Genomic DNA, 24,670 nt, shown 5'->3' on the forward strand with positions numbered 1-24,670 from the left:
GTTTTTATGACATACTAAACTATGACTTTTTATGACTTTTTTGCGACATACACTGACTTTTTATAAAATTTTTCAAAATACTTTTCTGACATACTAAATAATGTCACTGTTATGACTTTTTACGACAAACTATACCATGACCTTTTTCAACATACTATATTATGATTTTTTTATTTATTTATGAGCAAGTGTGAGATCTTCCTATTCAAACTAGTGAACTTTAAATGAACCGGATTGACAATGAAGTAAACATCAGTTTATTTAACTCTTCATCGGAAAAACAGGCACATTAGCTGCTGAGAGACGATGCAGAGAACTAAACACCCACTGCACACATAGTTATGAGAGGGCAGGCTGGTTGGGGGTTCTTGTCCTAAATTCCAGATCAAAAAGTGACACAAAGTGATATATGGAAATATGCAGATATCACATTTTGTTCACACACATAATACACAGACTGAAGAAAGAACCTTTCCTCACAATTGTTACTATAATGCTGATTAGGTATACGTTTATCATTTTTTACAATCTCAACCTTTCACGTACATCTTCCGCAGGAACCAATGGGCTTGGAGTAGGGAAGTCGAGAGATGCACTGACACTTTGTTGGTTTAGGTCTTTTGATGGTAAACTCCAGGAACATTTTGTTCCCTTTGCTCTAAAGAAACCCAAGATAGTATTCCTCCTCACCTCAACAAATAAACAATGTAATTGTTGCGCTTTAAACCATAGAGGGCTGTGAAACACTTAAGTCATTCTTTACATTTTGTCATAAGTAATTACATGCAGCTATTTCTGTTTTTACCTGCAACGGGACTTATCAAAAGGCCACATTTTGTGTTTATATATCAGTAACTTTGCTGTGTTTGCAACAGATAGACGTACATTTTAAAATCAATTATCATGGTGGCAAAAACTAAACTTACTAAATTATACTTTATATGAAAAATAAACAGTTTTTTTTGAACATTGGAGGGTCCATAGTGCCTAAAACTAAACATTTGCATACATAACTTCAGAAAATACACCATTACATATCAAATACAGGAGCGTATAGCAGGTTAAGAGACCAGTTATTTATTGAACATTTTCACATAAGATTCCTTTAACATCGCCTCTGCATGGTTTACAGTATGCCAAGTGCTAACAGTAATGAATTCGCAATTTGGATAAACAGTTACACCAACCCATTTATTTCATAGATCCCCCAAGTCAAAGGCCTTTCTCAGGCAGCTAATGTACTTTTGCTTTTGTGACAGAAGTCTTTCTGGCTTTTAGTGGAAAAATAACAATAAAATATGAACATGAATCATTTCTAACAATCATTTTATTCTATCATCCTTAACGGACACAGCTGAAACACAACAGTGCTCTTTATTTCTCAGGCATGAGAGTCCAAAAGGTGCAATGTCCTTCATAAAGGAAATGGGAGTAACAACACTTGCCAAGATGTACAGGAAACTTAATATACACTGTGACATTCAAAGTCTCTCTTTGACTGTGGAGTTTCTAAATGGAGTGCAGTTGTGGCAGGTAGCTTATAAACAGCTGTTTATTAAGAAGTTTGAGTCAAAATCCTCTTTTTGGTCCTCAGACTCCTTTGACCAAGACCAGAGTCTGCCCGGCTGCGGCCTTCTGGGAACAGTTGTCCGTGTTTTTGTCGGTGCGGGGGCGGCGCAGGTTGAGGAAGCTGAAGCGTGCCTCCAGGCTGAAGCTCTTCTTTGTGCTTGAAGTCGAGTTGTTGTTGTTGGAGGCCGGGGCGTTGTCCAGATCCCCTTCTGCACCTTCTGCCCGGTCACCTGCAGCACAGGAGAAGGCCAGGGAAGACGTAAGCATGATGGCATTACTTATTTAAGACTACATTTTTTAGCTTTGATGGGAAGATGAATGATGTAATAAAATGTCAAAAAAAGTCACAGTATAGTAGGTCGTAAAAAAGTCATAGTTTCGTATGTTGGAAAAAGTCATAAAAATGTCAGAAGAGTACGTAGGAAAAAAAAAAATCATAAAAAAGTCATAGTACAGTATGTTGAAAAAAAGTAATAGTATAGCATGTCGGAAAGAAATCATAGGATGTTCATATGTTGAAAAATGTTTAAAAAAAATGTAAGTATAGTATTTTGAAAAAAGACAAAAGTTATAGTATTATGTCGAAAACAGTCAAAAAAAGTCAGTATAGTATGTCGAAAAAGTCGCCCAGATTGCTCAGTTGGTAGAGCAGGCGCCCATATATAGAGGTTTACTCCTCGATGCAGCGGGCCCGGGTTCGACTCCGACCTGCGGCCCTTTGCTGCATGTCATTCCCCCTCTCTCTCCCCTTTCATGACTTCATCTGTCCTGTCAAAAATAAAGGCCGAAAATGCTCAAAAAATAACCTTTAATAAAAAACTTAAAAAAAAAAAATCATAGTATCGTATGTCGGAAAAAGTCATAAAAACGTCTGAATAGTAAGTTGGAAAAAGTCATAAAAATGTCATAGCATGTCATATGAAGTCATCAAATAATATGTCACTAAAAGTCATAATAGTATGTCAGAAAAAAATTATAAAAGAAAGTCATAGTATAGCATGTCGTAAAACTAAAAAAATATTTACAGAATAGTATGTCGGAAAAAGTAAAAAAAAAAAAAAAAGTCAGTATATTAAGTCGTAAAAACGTCACAGTATATGACGAAAAAAAAAAAAGTATGTCGTATAAAGTCATAGTATAGTAGGCCTATGTCACAAAAAGTCATAATACAGTATGTCATAAAAAGTAAAAAACAGTCATAATATAGTATGTCATAAAAAGTCATTGTATAGTAGGTCTATGTCATACAAAGTCATAAAAGTCGTAGTACAGCATGTCAAAAAATATCGAAAAATAAGTAGAAATCTCATTCATTTTGAATTAAAAAGGTGGACACACACACACACACACACACACACACACACACACCTCAGTTATTCATTAAGGTTGCCTGAAGTGTTGGAACTACTTCCTCTCTGCGGGGGAAGTGCCCACATTTAGTCTCCCTGTCACTTTGACTAATAGGCTCCTCCGGCGGAGCAGGTGGGAGTCGGCCAGGTAGCAGGAGATCGTACGTCTTACCAGAATAGATTCTCAAACATCATCCATCTCACTTCCGTGTTTCTTTTTGTTTGTCTTTTTCTGGTGTAACGGTACATGCTGCACACAAATGGAACCATTCACAGCTGATGTTTCATACAAGCAGATTAATACGCCTAACATTTTGTATTTGTAGTTTAGTTTGTGTTATATCTAAAATTTAGTAGGACTGCAACTGACGATTATTTACGTTATTGAGTTATCTGCAGATTTTCTTGATGAATTGATAGTTTATTCTATAGAATATATCAAAAGATGATGAACTTTATCCTTTATTTTTTTTTGCAGAGCCAAAAGTGATGTTATAAAATACTTTTTTTTGTTTGATCAACAGTTCAAAATCAAAACATATGTAGTCTACAGCTGTACATCTTCACGTTTGAGAAGCTGGAAGTAGAACATTCCGTAATTTCCATATTAGTTTACTGTTCACAATCGTAGCTACATGGTAACCCTTTGCTTGTTTTTTTTTTTCTTAAAAAACAACATACAATCCAATCCGTTCTTAAAGTATGACAAAACAGCCTCACTGTTATGAGCTTCAAAACACGGAGCACGCACGCACATACTGTGTTTTTAGAGAAATGGCTGCTTGGAAGACCCGTCTACAAACCTACGATCTGCTTTGTAAAATGGTTGGCATTGGTTGTAATGGACGCAGTTCAAGTATGGTGATATGAGACTAGATACCGCCTTAGATTTTGGAGGGTTATCTTTCCCTGGTCCACATACACATCACCAGCAGTCACCCACCTCTCTCCAGGTCGCATTCTGGCGACGACGCTCCGCTGCATTCGCTGCGAGGTCCGAGCACCGGCGAGATGAGGCCGAAGTCGGACAGCGACACGGTGCTGGGCAGGTCCAGGCTGCAGGGCCTCGACAGAGGAGACGGGGAGGAGGAGGCGGAGGGAGTGGGTGATGGAGAGGCAGAGGACGACGTGCAGGAGGAAGAGGAGGAGCTGGCGAAGGGGCAGGGCGACAGGAGCTCCTGAGGGCTGCTGGGAGACGAACCCAGGCTGCAGGTGGAGCGAGTCTCCGAGTCTTCTTCAGACATGACGCTGCTGCTGCCGCCACAGGCCTCGTCGTCGAAACACACAGACGCCACTGCAGGAAGAGAAGGAAAGAGGGAGGGGAAGATGGAAGCGCAGAAAAGAAATGGAGACAAAAAGCAAGAATTTGGAGATGAATTGTGATGTGGAAGAGGGAAATTGAGAGGGAAAGGATGATGTGAAAGGGAAACAAGAAGGAGAAGATGAAAAGAGGTGGACGTTAAAAAGAAAGTACAAAGAGTGAAAAGAGAGAGGGAAGGAAAGAAAGAAGAAAAAGGATCAGAGGAGAAAAGGAACAAAGGAGAAATGGGCGAGGGGAGAGGGAAGAAGTGAGAAGAGAAAGGAGGGATGAAAGCATTATGAACAAAGTAAAAAGAGGAAAAGATGTGGAGAAGAAGGAAAAAATAAGTGTGAGCGTGTGCAAACCGAGATATAAATAGAGCCGAGAGGACTCTGAACTGTCACATCACTCCCAGCGGAGGGGTTTCATTTTACCCGACATAAATCAAAGCACATGAACGCACCATCGGCGTCTGCTGTTCTATTCAGCCACAGCGGCACATTAAGGTCAGCTTGTAATCACAGCGTCCAGTCTCCACTGCTCTGCCGTTGCCACGGTAACCGACACCCAATTTATTCTGGAGTTAAGGCCAACACGATGTAGAAGGTACATTTACATGTTGCTTTTCGTGATAGACCCCCCCGGCTGTGTCTTCCCAACAAGAGTGACTAGAGCGCTCGATTCCTTACAGCAGGGCTGCAACTAAGGATTATTCTCACTGTCGATTAATCTTTTTTCGCAATTAATCGATTAGTTGTTTGACATAAAATGTCAGAAACTGGTTAAAAATGTGGATCAGTGTTTCCCAAAGCCCAAGATGACGTCATCAAATGTCTTGTTTTGTCCACAACTCAAAGATATTCAGTTTACTGTCACAGAGGAGAGAAGAAACTAGAAGATTTTATTGGTTGAAAACGTATCGGTTTATCGATTCATCTTTGCAGCTCGACTAGTTTTTGAGTTATCTGCTTTCCGTGCTTTCTGTGTGTCTCACTTCACAGCAGATTTGAAGCAAGCGGCTTGAAACCCAATTTCTACGTTGAAACTAATGTCTTTAGTTCAGCTTTTAATGTAATCAGCTGTCTGCTTTCCTGCAGTCGTTTCGGTTCTCTCTGAAAGCAAAAGAGGCTTAAAAAAAATCCATTTCTGCTGAAGGAATACATTTGCCGATCTTTTTACCTCTCACATACAACATGTTCCACCTGTGCTATTGTAAACGTTACTTTGCCTACACCATTTAACACTAAAAGGAGAATAAATGAGAATAAAGCGACGACTAAATCTCATTCCAGCGAACCCTGACATTTAGAATGTCAGCAGCTGTTACTGTCGAGGTCGACCGCTGAGCAGTGAGATGGAAAGGTTTACGAACTGGCCTTTTATCTCATCAGAACAAACGTCTGAGTCACTCCGACGACCAAAGAGTACTAAGTATTACAGGAGTTCTCAAACGTATCACTCAAAAGGCCCGCATCTGATTTTAATTCCGAAACGACTGGCAATAACAAAATAACATATAATAAAATCACTAAGCAACATTTATTCAAGTTTTAGTTTTTCTTCGATGTTTTTCGTCGTTTTTTTTCAATGTTTTAACCCTCCTGTTTTCCTCGGGTCAAATCTGACCCGTTTTCCAAAAGGTTTCTATATCAGAAATATACAACAAAAAAATTGATAAAAGAATGTTGAAAAAAGTGACAAAAATGTCAGAAAAAGCTTCAAAAACGTGGGGGAAAAAACCACAAACGCAATAAGAAAAAAAAAAAAAAATCTTGAAAAAAAAGTGACAAAAACATTGGGGGGAAATCGACAAACGTGTGGAAAAAAGAAAAAAAAAAAGACGACCAAAATGTTGAAAAAAAAATGTTTTTATTTTTTTTATTTTAAATTTTAAAATTTTGACCCAGAAAAACTAAAAGTTGCATGGTCGTCGGGAAGACAACACAAGGGTTAATGCCTTTTTTCGGATGCTTTTGTTTTGTATATTCAACTCCACTAACAATTTATTGATCAAGAGAAATTTATTTCCAAATAGAAAGCGTTCCACTTCATAAGGTGTTGTATTCATAACGCGAGGTATAGGATGGGTCCAGATGGACTTGCCGTTTGTTCCCGATGCGGACCTTGGTCTGGGACTTTGAGAAGCCCTGCAGTGATGCGTGAGAAGGTAGAATAACTGTGTTTCTGTACTCACTGGACATTCCGTCTGACTCCATCTTAAAACTGGAGATGTCGTCCCCGGAAACACTGTCCCCCTCGGCGCCCACGCCGCGCCCCCGGGGGCCCATCGTGGAGCTCCGCCGTCGCTCGTGGATCTCGTCGGAGATCATCTCCAGGTTCCTGAGCGCCGTCTTATACTCGCCTTTGGCCTGAGACAGCTTGGCCTGCCGCTCGTCCACATTCTTCTTCAGGTTCTGGAGGAGGAGAGGAGGGGTGATAAGATAAGATAAGATAAGATAAGATATACTTTATTGTCCCCGAAGGGAAATTTGTTTTGGACTGTGTCCGTTCCGCAGCTTTACAAAGACAACACAAAATACAGAATACAAGCGTCTCTCAACACATACTCTCATGCAACACAAACATGCTTTCATATGCAGTACATAAGACGGGTACCTATATAGTAAACACATAACTCCACAATAAGCGTAGCACAGCCCTTGCACAATAAGATATTGCACATCTAACATATTGCCCAACCCCAATAGCCTACGTATTGCTCAAATGACACAATGCACAGACATTATGCACAACCCAAATAGCCTATGTATTGCATAACTAACATGTTGCATTGATGAGGAAGATCGTGGACTACAGACGGAAAACAACGCCACCAGACTGCACAGATACTCATTATGGGATCTGGCATCAACGGTATCAATAATTCAGTGTGTTTCTACATCTATTTATGGCTAACAGTGGGAGAGGACATGTGGCCCGTTCGTGATTGAGCGTTATAAAAACAGAATCAGGCGTACCTGCGGCTTTATAAATCTGTCAAAACAATGTGTGCATATATCTGTCTTTTCAGATTCACAAGTGTTACGCATCTAATACCTGGTGACTGTAGAAGCCGTGGCATATGATTCATGAGTACCATATACTCACCATGTGTAGGCCTAACATCTCTAAAACATTTGATGATTCTTCGTGGACAGCCACAGCTGTTGTCAGCTTGGATTTACAACAGATACAGGAATTCCAAAAGACCCAGAGTCAAACATAGCATCGAAACATCCACGACTTCGAATCACCACATTGGGAAGGGATTACAGATCTTTATCCAATATATCTATGTGCTCCTTTTTCTTATTTATAGATTTTCTTTCATTGTAAAAAAGCAGATAGTTTAGCCGACATCACTGGCATTTAGCACTGGAACTGAGAGCATCGAAGCAGTAAAAACAATGGTGAAGTAAATGGGCCATGCTTTGTAGCCTAGTGTTTTTGTTTTTTTTACTGAAAACATGAGGTCCAATGATTCAAATAATTGAGAGGTTTATCCCAATAAATATGCTACTTTGTGACATGGCAGCTGTGTATTAAACTCAGTTGTGGGGGAAAGAGGAGTGTTGAACACATGAATCAACAGAAGAAAGGTGGATTATACCGCGTAGATATTTTGACACTGGGTCTCCATTGGAATCCACTGCAACTGCTGCAAATCAGAGCTGACTGCAGGTGTGTTCTCTGTGAAGGAGTGAAGTATAAACCTCTCTCTAAAGATACATTTTTCTTAGAGTGTCTTGCATTGCCAGACGGATCCTCAACAGCTCTGTGGAGTTTTCCTTTAAGTTTATATGAAAAACTCTGGAGTCCCATAAGGTGATATTTTGTATCTTGTGTGCACAGGTTATCATCTTGTTGGGGCGCCGTAGAAAATAGAGCTTGATTAGCTTGATTAGTTCTCTCCATTATATGGGCGCTGTGTGCGTCTGAAGCATAGACAGTATAAGGTCTGAAGTTGTGAGAGACGCATATGAATTTATAGTAAATGAACTTTCGCGCAAGATTAAAAAAAAATATTAACTTTTGGGACTTTCAGGACTCCATAGAAAAAACAGAGCTGGAGGAAGCCAAAATCTAAGCAATGCTACCTTTGTAACTTATCAGCTGATGCTTACTGGATTAACAGCACCCACACCGATGTTAACAGTCATGGTGCTCTTTGTTGCTAACAAACCCCAGAAGGTGGAAAGTAACTAAATTGATTACTCGCGTTACTGTAATTTAGGAGTTTTTTTGTGCACTTTTACTTTTTAAAGTTGTTTTTAAAATCTGTCATTTGTACTTTGATACATTTTAAATCACATCCGTTACGGAGTCCAAAACAAGTAAATAAAAAGGTCTAACAGTGTTTCGTATCCGTCAACAAACTCAAATCAAAAGTGTGTTATGGAGGGACGGCATTTATTATAAGAGTAAAGACAGAACCTCAGACTTTTTGAAGATATGGCAGCCTCATAGAGAATTTGATTTTATAAATGTTTACATTAATGTTAGGGAATACGACAAAAGAGTCATCGGAGTGCATTTATTATGTTGTTTGATTTGTCTGTTTTGTAGTTTTGTGTCTATTTATTTTGTGTTATTTTTATTTATGTTATTTATGTTTCTGGCATTTCTTCTCTGTTTTGTCCTAGTGTGAAGGATCTGAAATATGAATAACGAGAATTATGTATGAAATATCTTGACACCGTTTTTGCAAAATAAAAAAAAAATTAAAATTGTAAAAAATCAAAAAGAATAAAAAAAATCAAAAGCGTGTTATGGCTTTGTGCCCTTATCAATAAGTTTAAATAAGATATTAAAAAAAAAAAATTAAATATAATAAAAGTATACTACTTTTTATTTTCACTTGAGTAGATTTTTATACCGGTAATTTTACTTGTACTTAAGTGAAAGTTATTCAAAGTAACAGTACTTTTACTTAGGGCTGGGCGATATGGAAAAAATCAAATATCACGATATTTTTGACTAAATACCTCGATATCGATACCGCAACGATATTGTAGTGTTGACTATTGGTGCTTTCACAAAATATTTACACAATGAGATTTTTGATAAATAATCATCAGTAATGTGGATATAATGATGTATAATGATATAGTGGATAAAAGTGGGTAAAGGCAAATAATAGAACAGTTACAACAGTCTGGTAAGTTCAGAGAATGACATCACTTTACTGTAATGCAGCCTTTACAACCTGGAAAAGACAACACTTATGCCATATTACGATATCCAAAATCTAAGACGATATCTAGTCTCATATCACGATATCGATATAATATCGATATATTGCCCAGCTCTACTTTTACTTATTGTTATTTTTGTACTCTTCCCACCTCTGACAAACAGTTAACAGCTGCAATTTGTGCTCGAGTCAGAGAAAAACACCTCAGCTCACAGCCTAAAGCACAGACTTAACAACAGCATGCAGCGTGACACGGCGAGTCAACAGATTTTCAAGGTTTGGGTCGAGGTTTTTCGCCCTTGATCGAGCTCGAGCACAGCTACATCAACAGTGGCAGACAAAACAGTGGCCTCGTAACATTCAGAGGGGATCAATGGGGTCGAGCGGGAGGAAGAAGAAAAAAACCAGCAGCTGAGCCGGTGTCACGTACCTCCAGCTGCAGATAATACTTCGCCTTCATCTCAAAGTAGGGCCTGCAGAGGAGGAGAGGTCAGGAGAGAGAGAGACAGAGACAGAGAGAGACAGAGAGAGAGAGAGAGACAGAGACAGAGAGAGAGAGAGAGAGAGAGAGAGAGAGAGAGAGAGAGAGAGAGAGAGAGAGAGAGAGAGAGAGAGAGAGAGAGAAGACGGTTAAATTGGAGGGGAAAAAGACAGAGTAACCCAGAAGAGGAGCACATCATCACCATGGCAACCCGGCGGAGGAGAGCGAGATAAAGGCGCTGCGATGTTGGATGAGCGAACGATGCAGAGCGGATTAACACCCTGTTGAGCCGACACACAGCAGGGCTGCAGCTGAAAATTCACTAAGACTGGATCCAGAAAAACAAAAACCATTATACTGAACCAACTGGTTAAGTCACAAGTAGGAAATACATGTTTTATACTTTACTTTATAAAAAAATAAAAGTATGTAAATATCAGCAAAATGCACTTAAAGTGCCAAAAGTGGCCCCTGTGAGTGTTATCATTATTATTATTATTATTATTATTATAGATGATTATTGGTTTATTGTTACTGATTAATAGATCAACGTTTAAGCATCATTTTTATGTTGTAGTTGGCTGAGGGGAAGTGATTTTAAGATACTTTTTATGCTGTTGGTTGGATTAAGCTTTAACAAAGCATTACATTTTATTAACTGATCATTATGATTTGTATGTTAACTATGATTCTGCCAAGTAACTACTTTTCTTTAGCTGATAAATGAATGTAAAAAGAATTGTTTGTCTTGGGAATGAATGCCGATTGTAACCTTTCCTAATAAAAGCCAGATATTTGTGGGGTTTTTGTCCAGTTGGAAAAGGGGCTTTAGCTACCTTTTAAATACTTTTTCAGACTTCTTAGTAACTGTTAATGTATCACTGTCAGCAAGTCTGTACATTCACTGGACTTGGCCAGAGATGCACTTGTGCCTCTGGAAAGCATCAGTAACAGTAGGAGGCTGACACGGCCTTCCACGCGCTCTGAGCGATAAGCTACAGACATGGGGATTCAGGGAGGGTCGTATGTAACTTCTCAGAACTTAAAAGGTCCTATGACATGCTGCTTTTTGGATGCTTTTATATAGGCCTTAGTGGTCCCCTAATACTGTATCTGAAGTCTCTTTTATATAGGCCTTAGTGGTCCCCTAATACTGTATCTGAAGTTTCTTTCCCAAAATTCAGCCTTGGTGCAGAATTACAGCCACTAGAGCCAGTCCCACAATGAGCTTTCCTTAGGATGTGCCATTTCTGTGTCTGTAGCTTTAAATGCTATTGAGGAGGAGAGGGGGGGGGCAAGGTGGAGGTTGGGGGTGTGGCCTTGACCAACTGCCATGCTTCGCTCCTTTGCAAGCCATGATCTCTCCCTTTCTCATGGGCGGGCCAAATTCTCTGGACGGGCAAAGCAGAGAAAGGGGAGGTAACCTTTCCCCTTATGACGTCATAAAGGGAAAATTCCAGATCGGCCCATCTGAGCTTTCATTTTCTCAAAGGCAGAGCAGGATACCCAGGACTCGGTTTACACCTATCACCATTTCTAGCCACTGGGGGACCATAGGCAGGCTGGGGGAACTCATATTAATGTTAAAAAACCTCGTAAAGTGAAATTTTACTGACGGTTAAGTTCTGAAACGTTCCCTCTGAGCTCTAAATACTCGGCTTCAATGAACCTCAAGGTCTTGACAGCCCGTTAATGAAAAGAAAGTGAGATGCGATGTCATCTTCAGTGCCTTCATGAACTGTGTTTCCATTGGATGTTCAGATACTGGAAATTTAAGTGTTCTTGGCTTGTATAAATTATTAAAATACAAAAAAACCTGCTGTGCAAACAGAGTGCAGTTTAACCATCTTCTTTTTTAACTTCCTTCGAGGGAATCCAGCTGCTCATTTACATTTTTATCCTCCCGCTTCAATACCAATAGCAATTTCTGAGCCACATTAGTCTTAACTGTGATGATCGGTGTCTTTTTCTGCAGCAGAGAACACAACCAATTTGGATGCATGCAGACAAACAATTCAGGTGAAAATATTCTCAAATTTTAAAATAGAAAAGAAATATTGCAGAGGGGAATTCCTGGAGTTTCTATTCGTCATTTTTTCATTTCACAGATGTCACCTGGAGCATGACTCATTTTGAAGTTTCTGGACGGCAGCCACATCATTTGTTAAACTCGTGATATTGCAGGGGAACATCACCGTGTGACAGTAACTTCCCTCTTTAACACCTGACTGTTTTAAATAAACAAAGGAGGTAGATGTGGTTATGACTGAGAGCAAGTTTCACTGCTTCAGGCAGAAGTTGATTAGAGAAGAGCAACCTGGCCACATCAGGGTTGAACAGCTGAATCTGCTGCTCGGAAAACCAGACACATCTGGTTCTACAAACAATGTCACTTCCACTCAAAGTAGGGCTGGGTATCGCCAATGATTTCCAGAATCGGTTCGATTCCAATTTACAAGGTCCCGATTCGATTACACTCAAATATTTTTTAAAAAATGCATTAGGTTAATATTTACATTAGGACTGACGCCCCCCCCCCCCAGTACTTTTTAGTTATACATCCATGGTGAAAAGGCATATATTAAAAGATCGATTTCTGGATTTTATTACTTGATATCAGATCACTGAAACAATAGATTGATTCTAATTGGAGAATGGATTATTTCAACCCAGCCTTAATTAGAAGGTGTCTCGCTCGGGTCTGGTGGAAGGACAGAGACTGGTTTCCGGAGACATTGATTGTTCTGTATCTCCAGGGTCTTACAATCAATCCTTGAGTGTCTGTAAGCGCAGCTACATCCTTACAATACATGTCGTCATGTAGGGACTTTACTTCTCTGCCAGCAGCTCAACATTTGGCTCAGCACCCAGCGGCAGTCAGCCGTGCACCGGTTTCGAGGCTCGGCACCTCGCTGCGACCACATGCCAACACAAATAATGTCTAAATATAAAACCAGCCAAGAAACTGGGGCTTCATTTTTTTTTTTTTTTTTTTTTTTTTTGTAGAGCTAGGTCACATCTCAATGTACTACAAAAGCATTTGTACAATCCATTGTTTTAGCATCATAATCGTTTTAACCTAATCTTACTTTTTAACTTCATCTTACTTTATTTTACTTCTACTTAACGTTTTTATTTCTTGCACTGTAGCTATGGTACATGATGTTACTTTATACACTTATTGACTCGCTCTTCTCTTACTCTTATTTTAACCTTGAATTTGACTGTGAGCAACTGCAACTAAACAATTTCCCTGAGGGGATAAATAAAGTATTTGGATTCTGATAGCTGAAAATGTGTATGACTGTGGTGTAGCTCCATTCAGTAATTTCAAATAAATACTTTGATAAGGTAGTTTTTAGTTTCTAAATACACAAAATAATAACAATTTTAACCCTGGAACAGGCTTGACAAAATTCAGACTAGTCGACCTTAACTATGATTAGATTCAACAGCAACACAGCATTTTCAGTCACAATTATCAAATTAACGTTGAAATGAAAAGTTTGAGTCAGGAACTTTGGTGGAAGTACAGTAGGACAATGTGTTATTGTCACTAAAACTCACTATCATACCAGAATAAAGTCATATTTAGGGATAAAGTTGTATTTTAATTTTTGTGAAAAGGTTACTAATTTTTTCAAGAAAAAAGTCAGAATATTCAAGTCATAATATTTAGTAAACAGTTGAAAACAATCAACATGTCAAATAAAGGAAAGATATTCAGATTGATTTTAATTTCTTGACTTTTTCTCATAATAATCTACTTTATTCTCAAACAGTGGCCCTTAAACTTTACAACAAAACTGTCTACTTTATTCTCAAACAGTGGCCCTTAAACTTTACAACAACCACCACCAGGTTTTAAAAGTGAAAATATAGAAGCTGCAGAGCTCCAATATGGCTGCCAGAGTGCGTGTTAATCCACTTTCTTTCCCACCCTGCCACAGCATCAATAAGCAGTAAAACCTGATGTTGTTGTTGCAGTGCAACAGCAGACTGAAGCACTTACTTTGACTTGTTGATAGTGCGTTTGAGTTTTTTCTCCAGCTGCTTCATGCGGCTGATTGCTGCCGTATATTTTGCCGCCGTCTCCTTGTGCACCAGCTCACTTCTCGTCTTTGTGTGCTCCGCCTCCATCACCTGTAACGGCCAATCAGAACTCACCGTCAGCCACCCACTTGAGTTAAATGTCTTTTGTTCTCCCTCAACTTTCGTATTTTGCGAAAAAATATTTAAATACTGTAAATGAGTAGGAAGACTGTCCTATCAATGCATATGTTATTCGCACAGGATAAGCCAAGTCTGTATTTTACTCACCTTTTCCTAACTGATATTATCCCCCTCATATGATGTAAAAACGTTCATGTATATTTGCCAATGAAGCCAGTAGTACCACAAATCACAGAGATGCCGACTCGCACAGGACTAATATTATCACATGACCTCTGTGTTTGGTGAACTATGGTCGGTAATTTGCGGTGGAATTTTTTACTTAAAAAATTACAGACTTGGCAGATTCGCACAGGATTACGATCACAGACGACATAGTAACTACTGTCAACCAGCACCTCTGAAAATGGAAGGTTTATGATAATAATAACTAACATTTTTAACAAAGACTTAAATCTAAAATAATGTTGTTCTGCTTCTGGTGTCTGTTCCCTCTCTCCCTCCTCCTCACCCGCTGGGTGGCGTGGTTCAGCATCTCCTGCCAGGCGGAGTCAAACTGCCGGCTGTCCTCCTCCAGGAGCCTCTGCTCGGCCAGGGAGATGGTCTCCTTGGCCGCCCGCAGGACCTCCGTGGCTCTCTGGAAGTCCTGGGTGGCCTTCTGGGCCTCCAGCTGGGCCTGAAGACACAGAGAGGAAGAGCATCTATAATTAAAAGTGTTGATCAATGAATGGTGTATCATTTGTATCCTCCTCAGGTCTTTATTGGTCGATCCATGTTATTGGACTTTAACCAGAGGAAAGGTGTTTCTGTGTGACTGAATAAGCGACAAGAGGATGGCTGTGTGAGAGTGCCGTGTATGCAAGCGTAACATAGAATACAGGATGTCAAACTTCTCTAAAAACATAATGTAAATGTGATGAATCATCACTGATGTGTTGCAGTAAATCCCAGCTCACCTCCCTTTCTCTATGTGAGAGTTTGACAAGTTTTCTGAGGTTGTGAGGAAAACAGCTCGACTCAGGAAGAGCTCAGCAAAGAAGTGGGGAAATAAAAAAACCAACGCATACTGTAAAGAACTGCAGAGAGAGAGACAAATTTTCAGGCTCAGTGAGAAAAGTATGAAGTGTAGGAAGCAGCTGAATATTAAAATCTTATCCACTGACCCAATTTATGAGTTACTGTACAAACTTTGCCGTTTGTTTCTGTGTTGCTGTCTCCTTCTCCTCTCTATAGGGATTCAGCAGGGACCATATAGAGACAGAAAGTCGACCAGGAACTTTCTACAGATTCAAATAATAATGGAGTGAGTATACGTATACATGTGTGCATGAGTTGTACTAAAAAAAGACTTGTGAATGACACCAAATCAAACATCTAATCACTTTATCCCAACATATTCATAGTATTTACTACTCAAGTTTGACTATTTTGACAAAAAAAAAATCATTGGAAATTGATAGGCCTGTCACGATAACAAATTTTGCTGGACGATAAATTGTCCCAGAAATTATTGCGATAAACGATAACATTGTCGTTCTGAGAGCATTTTCATCTAATGTAATGAAAATGGCATAATAATGCAGGTACACCTTTTCAAAGATCTATACACTTTTATTTCTAAAGAATATTTAACACTGGAACTGTAGGACAAAAAACAATAAATAAAATGGACTCTCAGTCTCTGTTAACAAAAAATGCACTGGAACAAAAACCAAACACAATCAAAAACAATAAATAAAATGGAAATTTTTCCGGCCGCGATAATTTCCATTTAAAAATGATCGAGCTCATTTTTATTTATCATGCGATTAATTGATTTATTGCATATTGCGACAGGCCTAGAAAATGACATCAACCATCACGGTAAATGAAGAAAAAAAACGGAATTAGGGACTTAATATAAGGAGTATCAATATCAACGCTAGGATGAATAAATGAGGCTACGGCTGATAAATTAGTGTGTGGTCAATATTGTCTTTTTATTAAAAAATGAAGATTAGTGTGTAAGTGTTGTCTATCTTTTAAAAAGATGGTTTATTTACACTTTTACTGGATAACTGATCTGTATGTGGGAAGCGCTTTACCTGAGCTGATTCAATTATTATGCATGTGTATTGATTATTGTTTTATTTACATTACACTGATGCAGTCGATGCAACATGAACTTTAAAACGCACTGAAAATCTGGGAAAACGTGTCCGTTGTAAGCAGTTCTAGTACACAGTGTTTTATCAGCTGTCTCGGTCTAGTCTGCAGACACTCTCACCACATGCTCTCTGTAATGTTATTACCGATGGTCATCAACATGCCAGCACAGCAAGACGCAGAATAATCTCTGCCTTGTTGCCATCATGTGTCCGGCTTTGTATTCCACACTGCCTGAATTCTATAGAGAACCATGTGTCCCTACAGTAATGTCTCCTGTTGTCTGTGTTACTGTCCTCTCTGCCCGGCCCTGATCACATCAGCCTTTATAACAGCAAGATTTGGAACGGAAAGCAATGCATTTCCTTTTTTCTGGAGGAACCAAGGAGGACCTGCTTTGTAGCCCTAACACACACATCAAAAAACATCTCCCTGTCCTCCTTTTAAAGTGTCCATGAGCAACATAACAACTCATCGCCTACAACGTGCTTGATCACTGTGTTAAGTTGCAGCTTTGCAGTTGTGTTGTGCAGCTGGAAGCACTGATTATACACGTTATTGCTAGCATGTCACGTTAGCATCAATCTCAGCTAACGTAATGAAGGTTCGACTGATGGAAGTAGAAATAAACCAGTCCAACACTTTTACCCAGACTAAAATAATGTCAACAACAATTAGATAGATTGCCATGACATCTTTTTCACACATTCATGGCCTACGTTGGACAAATCCTATTGACTTTTCTAACCCCCTGACTCCTCAGTTCCTGAGAGGATAGCACCAAAAATGAATTCCCATCAGCTTCATCTATACCTTAGTATTAATGTTGATTTGAAATGTAAAGTAAAGATACTTTCTGCAGCGACGTCGCCACCGTGGCTACCAGCTGCATCCCATCATACTAACAACCTGTATCATACCCCACAGGCTGCTGCTACACACCTACGCCAATGTCATCACCATGTAGCTAAATAGAGTGGGTTGTAGCTTAAAACAGAGGAAATAATAAACTATATGATACAATGATATAGCCCATTTTGCTAAATAACATAATATATATATATTGTTTATTGATCCAGATTGTAGGAAATTTGGGAACCAGTAAAATTAGCTCCTATGTCATTTGACTAATGTGTGGTTTCCTGTGGGTCACAATGCAAGCCTTCGACGCCCGTTGAAAACAGCTCTATTTGTCACCTCTCTAAAGGGCCACGTGTGCTGTACAGTTTTAGTCTCGTTTTCCTTCCCTACCTCCTCCCATTCTTCTCTTGTCACGTTGCCCACGAGAGTCCCATCCTACCATCCTACATGTGCTCACTCCCTCTTCATCCATCCCACCCCCCGCCTCCCTCATTCTGTCAGTACTAAACGCTCCGCTTGGTCTGCCTCGAAAGAAAATCTAGGTTATCGTCTTCCCAGTAAACACTTTCTAGTTTGAAATTCCATCCTTCACCAGACTTCATTAAATACTTGTGGTAGGGCTGGGCAATATGGAGACAATCAGATATCACGATATTTTTGACCAATAAAAAAGAAAAAAAAACACAATTAATGCAGTAATTCATGAGAACGATTCGCAAAATGGCACACAGAAAGAGAGAAAGCTGCGAGCTTTAAAAGGCAACCCCTGAATACTTTCAGAAAGTTAACAATGGCAGCGCTGAAGCCGACTCATTAATACCCAAGAAAGAAGAAGACGAGTACAAAGGGGTCACTGCATGAAGATCGTCAGCTCGGATCACTATCGGATCAGATGATATGGTACGTTTTACATTACCTCGATATCGATACCGCAACGATATTGTAGTGTTGACTATTGGTGCTTTCACTATATATCTACACAATGATATTTTTGATAAATAATCATCAGTAATGTGGATATAATGACTAAGTGGGTAAAGCCAAATAATAGATCAGCTAGAACAGTCTGGTAAGTTCAGAAAATGACATCACTTTACTGTAATGCAGCCTTTAAAACCAGGAAAAGACAACACTTATGCCATATCACGATATTACGATATCCAAAATCTAAGACGATATCTAGTCTCATATCACAATATCGATATAATATCGATACATTGCCCAGCTCTAACTTGTAGACTAATCAACTCTACACATTTAACTGGTGACCAATGCAGTTTTTTGGACTACATATTCTTTTTAAAGCTTTAGTGTGTAACTTTTTGATATTAATGAACGTCCGTTACATTCAAGCCATTGCCAAATGAGTTGATACAAAGCTAATTAAGACTATCAGCTCCACACAACTCTCTCTGTGTTTCTCAGCATGGCTGTGTTTAGAAATTGTTGTCGTCCTCCTTGGTTACTAACTGCGTGGAGGAGGGGTTGGGCCGTGTGCGTGATTACAGAAGGCTTGTGTCATGTGGATGCAACAACAGTGGTGTTGTCATTACTTAGAATTCCTCATTGGGACGACAGAAACTATGCACTATAGCTTTAAAACGAAAAGTGTGTCCATGTTTTTTTTTTTAGAGTACTTTCATAAGTGAAACCAAAATGCACAAAATAAAAGCACATTTGAAGCGAAGCATATCTCATTTTCAGACACTGCAGAACAAACAACGCACAACAACAAACAACTAAATATAAAAATAAAGCTTCAGCTCTTTTTGTTTTCCCTTCTATTTGTCCTAGTTTTTCATTGCAGTGTCAACATGTCCGCCACAGACAAGAAAACATCAATACGGTCCTCATTCAGCCGACACTTTGAAGGAAGAGAGTGAAGGAGAGGATGAAAAGAGGGAGAGAGACGAGCGCAATGAAATAAAAGATGAAGAAAATGAAGTAAGAAAATGAAATAAAAAATTAAGTTTCTCATTGTCAGCCAACAGTTTAATCAAGTATGATTTTGGAGTCTATGTTCTCATCGCTGAACAGTTAGACTATATACAAAATTACACATGTGATCCAGCTCCAAAAGCATGTTCATTAATCTGCTGCTATAACAGCCTATACCCTTCTGGTTTCAGTCTTTCCACCAGATGCTGAACCTGCTGTTGAACAGATATTTGCCCTTATTCAAACAAAAGAACATCAGTTGGGTCCAACTATTTTTGGGTGATCAGGTCTGGCTCACATTTGGGCTCCCAAAGGTGTTGGATGGGGTTGAGGTCTGGGCTCAGTGCAGACAAGTCAAGTTCTTCCACACCAAACTGGAAAAAACATTTCTTTATGGAGCTGGCTTTAGCTGGGGACATACTAAAACCTACAAAGACTAGACAGCCAACAAATAACTGTTCCTCCAACATACAGAGATTTCTTTTTTAGTATTGGCAGCCAGAAAGGAGCACACATTAAAACAGCTGAGTTAATATGAAGAGGAGTTTTTACTAAATAGACTAAAACATTGGAAGAAACTCAAGCTCCCCAAACTCCCACAAAGTTTGAAGCGCACAAATGTCTAAAATATGCCCCACTGAAGCATTAAGACATGCCTTGACAGATGGAGTGGAAATTATTTTTAAAAAACAGCCCTTAAACCAGTACACTAAACTATGTTGACAGGAGAGCAGAGCGATTTCTCTAAACCTTGGTGTTGCTATAATCTGAGTGTGGTTTCAAAGTGTACAGCGTGCGCCGCTGCTACTTCTTTGTTCTGAATTTAGTCCAGAAAGGTGTCAGATCAGTTCTGCTTTTAAACAGAGTGTGATTGCTCCATCACAGTTTGACCGAGCGTGACTAGAAACTCTCTTTTGTTTTCTTCCTCTCCGTCTTCCCTCCATCAAACAGTTTTTTTCTGCACATTTCTGTATTAGTTTGTGTCTTCCTGCCCTCTTATCTCTCACCCAGTCTCTTTAACTTTTCTCCCCCTCCGTTTCCATCTTTATCCACCCATCTCCTTCCATCCATCTCAATCGCCTGCTACCAGCTCTCCCTTCATCACATTCTCTCTCCTCTGTGCCGTTTCTCTCTCCACTCTTCATCTGTCACTTTCTGTATCCCACTTAATCTATTTTGCTTGCCACATTTCTGCCTGCCTCTTTTACATCTCTCTCCCCTTCTTCCCTTTTTGCTTAATATTTCCTTCTCTTACTCTACACCTCTCTCCATCTCTGTTCTCAGCATAATCCCCCCCGCTCTCTCTGTCTTCCTCTCATTTGCTCAGCTGCTTCATATTTTAATCACTCTGCATGCGGCCTATGAAATTTTCAGAGAGACTGTCCTCCTGAGAGACGCGCCGATGTGTAAGTAATGCAGAACTTAAGACACTGAGCTGCGATTCCCTCTCCATCTCTGGGAGAAAAGGCAATTTGGTTTTACAGACACTTCAATTATTCAAGAGAGCCTTAGTTTGCTTTCAAACCTGAGCAGTTTGGAGTGTTTCATTGGAGAGTCAACAACACATACGGTATGTACTCCAGGTGGGCTAAAAACTACTGTCCAGCACATGTATTAACTAGAAGGGCTCTAGGCCATGCCCTATCTCACAATGTTAACAAGAGTGAAAAAAAGGTTTGGGCGATTCAGATCCGCTCCAAAACTTAATGGGTTCTTCCTTGGTCCATACTACACCCTTCCACCAAGTTCTATGAAGATTGGGCCAGTAGTATTTCCATCATCCTGCTGACAAACAGACAACCAAACTAACCTGGGCGGAAGCAAAAAGATATGCAATGCACCAATCCAACCTGTGCTCTTCCTTTGCCTCAACTGAGGTTACCTGCTAGTACTGAGCAATAAAAAAGTGCTTTACATGAAAAGGCATACAGCAGCAAGTACTGTACGTTAAAAAGAATATAAGCTATATAGCTATTAAAAATGAATATATAGCATCTGTGACTACAGTCAAAGACTCATAATGGCTTTCAAAACCTTTTATTATCGGTCAAACCCCAGAAGAGAGAGGAAGACAGATGGGAGGACAGTTCGACGTGTCCTCATCAGTCAGAGCTGTCAAAGAAAGACGTTCTGGGGAAATGGGCTTTTAGATCATAAAATACTTTCCATTAACCTTCATATCATCCCCATGACGATAACAAGACAGGCTCAGACTTCAAAAGAGTGTAACTAAATAATACGCTGCCATGTACACGTTTCTCCTTCATTCATTCGGGAAGGAACGGCTTGGATACCCGTTGTTACATTCATGATGAGCGGTAACTGGAATGCTCAGAGGTATCAATACAGGCTGATGTAGGTTTGTCTGTTTGTCTGCCACAATTAGGCTAACACAAGAGAAGCAGAAAGGTTTGGAGGAGACGGTATCTGTATTCAAAGTGACCTTATTTGGCCAATGCTCCAGGAAATGAGATTTTTTTATCTCAGCTCCTCGACCAAATCCGGCAATTAATTTTAAAGAGGAAGCACGATCTGGGACAATAACGTCTACAACGGATGGCAGCTGAAGGCCATGCTAGCGCTGCGAACACAGCGTGCTTTCTCTCCCAGCATGCCCCACTAACCACAGCCTTGTCGTTTATCTAGGAGAGAGGTGAACTAACTGTGACTGGCCTAGATATGTGAGCGAGCTTCAGGGTTGAACGAATCATACATGACTTCAACAGCAGGGCCTCCGCCTCTGCTTCACGGTCTTTTTTTAAGAACATTTTTGGGGCATTTTAGCCTTTAATAGACAGGACAGCTGTAGACAGGAAAGGGGGGAGAGAGAGAGGGGGAAGACATGCAGCAAATGGCCGCAGGTCGGACTTGAACCCTGAGCCGCAGCGTCGAGGACTGAGCCTCTGCATATGGGCGCCCCACTCTACCAGGTGAGCTAACCAGGCGCCCTGCTTCACGGTCTTTAATAGGGAAATTAACCCAAATATTTCGAGGCTTACAAATAGGACTGCTGAGTTCAGAGGAAAAAAAATATGGTGTAGTCTACTTGTACATGTGTTTAACAAACAAATCTGATTTTAATATTTTAACACCTGAAAGTACAATTGAAATGTGCAGCTCTTACACAGGGATTGTTTGTGAATTCAACTACTCAAAGATAGGGACAATTACTTTGTGTCTGTATGTGTGAACCAGCCGCGAGGGTTGGTTTATGCTAGAACAGAACTAGTTTGTACGATGAAGTTGTCTGAGGGCATCAGAAGGCAAGTGTTTATAGCTGGTCCAAACAGCCATGTTTGGAAGGCTGAGCAAAAAGCTGGCATTTCATATAGAGGGTCGGAACGCAATAACCGTCTTAAGTATGGGGATAAGTGCACATATTTTCAGACAGCCTCTCTTGAAATACAGTCATAGAGTTGCACTCGTTTCTTCACATCAGAAGTGACAGAAATAGTTGTGTCAAGAATGAAAAAAAAGAGAGCTAGAGAGAGAAGTTCAAACCCTGGCTTCTTTCACAGCTGCACACAGTTGACCAATCACGGCGTGAAGTGGGTGTGAATGTCGAATTTGCCGGTTTTGGAGAGAGGTAAAAAATCCAGCAACACTCGTAGGACACAGAACAACTTTTCGGTTTATGGCCTTTATAAATTTTAATCATGCAAACATTACATATTACAAAGAACATGTATATAAGACGAGTATGAAACAGAACAAATAAGAAAGAAAGAAAGAGACAGACAGGCAGGCAGGCAGGCAGACAGACTAGGGGTGTAACAATACATTGATCTGATCTGCATTGATTCAATGAAAATATCAAAACATTTCATATTCTTTAATCTTTAGCCTTTATTTTGAAAATTCCCACTTAAATAACTAAAATTGTCAAATCCTATTTTAGTTGCTTTTCGAGGGGTTGAAATAAATGGAACCGATTGTGTTAAATGGGCATATGATATCGTCTCATATCGATCGCAGGCCCCTGAATTGAATCAAAATCATATTGTGGCAGAGTTTGTGATATCGGCAAATATTGTATCGGTGTCCAAAGAATCAATATAATATTGTATCGTGATAAAACTTGTCATTTACACCCCTAATACATACACATACAGTACATATCAGCTTGAGTCCTGCATAGTAACATCCATTTGTGAAGACCTTGAAGGATGAAGAGCTTTAAAATTCACTTAACACATAAATGGTTATGTAAACTCTAAATACAAGCCAAGAAAATGAAGAAAAAAAAAAATCTCTTTCTTTGCAAGCATGACCAATGCACACACACACACACACACACACAAGCACACATTATTACACACACCATTGAATGTTCTTTCTGAGTCATAGTCAGAAGTACAAAAAGAAAACCCACACCCAACCGCAAAACACTGTGAGAGCTGATGTGCCTTCCGGGGCTTTTATGCAACAACTGACAAGCCAGTGGCATCGCAATACAACACAACAAAACACACAAACAGCATCCGGGTGGTCAAAGCCAAGCCAGATTGCTTTGACCTTAGAGCAGCTTCCCCTGCCTCTCTCTCTCCTAAACCTCCAAATCCCCCCATCCATTTCACTGCATCCATCAGCAGCATTCGCTGTGGCTAATGTGACGTGCACTGCCTGCCAAAAGCAGGGAGGGAGGGAGGGAGATAAACAGAGAAAGGGAAAGGAAGGAAAACAGCTTGACAGAGAAAAAAAGGCATGAAGAATAGGACTACAAGTAAGAGAAAGAAGGAGGATTGATTTTGTTGGCCCAGCCCTGCATACTGCCACGCCTAAACCTCACCCCATTTCCTCATCAGCTTAGCACCCTGCCCCTCAACCTCACCCCTCCACTCACCCACAGTCCCGTATGTCTAATGGGAGAGGATGGGAGACTACACAGGTTTCACTACTGACATAGAACCAAAACAATCACATCCATTAAGTGAAGCATAGCTTTCTCATTCCATCCTTCATCTCTGTACTCGCAGCTTTCTATTCCAGCTGTATTGAGACTTTCAACACAGATAGAGATATAGATATATATATATATATATATAGTCAAATTGTTTACATTTTTCTTTGTCGTTTCTATCGCAATGTCAAACAACTAGCGGCTGAACTGTGTTACGGCAATATTAACGTAATTTGGATGCCGCTTTACGTCGTTATTCTTGCACGTAATGTTCATTTTGCACTGAAGTTCTTAATTAGGGATGCACCGATACCGATGCCAATATCAGGTATCGGTCCAATGCTGTGCGCATGTTCTCATACTTGTCATAAAATTACTCCGATACTATCACACCCAATACCACCTCATAGCAACGTGACAATAACTTCTCCGTCAAGCAGTAGGGGTGTGCAAAAAAATGTATTCACATTTGTATCGCGATTCAAGCACTACAGATTCAAAATCGATTCATTTTTTTATTTTTATTTTTTTAAAATGGTGTGTATACTATTGTCCTGAAATGAGTTTAGCTCGCCATTCCCATAGAGGGCACTGCGCCAAATTCACACTGACACCTGGGCACTCTTGTCATAATCAAAAGAAGAACAAGTGCAGCAGAAGTAGTTTAGCCGGCGCAAACAATGGCAAACCTCACAGAAAGAATTATTCAACCTGCTCCATCCCATGGATGTATTAAGAGAACGCTCCAACCTCATTGAAG

The 24,670-nt window shown here is 39.8% G+C and overlaps 1 protein-coding gene across 1 annotated transcript in view; it reads right to left on the reverse strand.

Annotated features, from left to right (window-relative positions):
• Window positions 1–239: 239 nt before the first annotated feature.
• Window positions 240–24,670, reverse strand: part of sh3bp5b (SH3-domain binding protein 5b (BTK-associated)) — a 43,790-nt gene continuing 19,359 nt past the window's right edge. Inside the window, exons 4-9 of the mRNA XM_031298518.2 lie at window positions 14,578–14,742; window positions 13,906–14,036; window positions 9,843–9,885; window positions 6,413–6,632; window positions 3,862–4,212; window positions 240–1,799 (exon numbers count right to left, since the gene is read on the reverse strand). Of these exons, the coding sequence (XP_031154378.2) occupies window positions 1,591–1,799; window positions 3,862–4,212; window positions 6,413–6,632; window positions 9,843–9,885; window positions 13,906–14,036; window positions 14,578–14,742 (1,119 nt within the window). The 3' untranslated portion in view covers window positions 240–1,590. The remainder of the gene's footprint in view (window positions 1,800–3,861; window positions 4,213–6,412; window positions 6,633–9,842; window positions 9,886–13,905; window positions 14,037–14,577; window positions 14,743–24,670) is intronic.

This window comes from Sander lucioperca, chromosome 10, assembly GCF_008315115.2.
Source record: "Sander lucioperca isolate FBNREF2018 chromosome 10, SLUC_FBN_1.2, whole genome shotgun sequence".
Lineage (NCBI taxonomy): Eukaryota > Metazoa > Chordata > Actinopteri > Perciformes > Percidae > Sander > Sander lucioperca.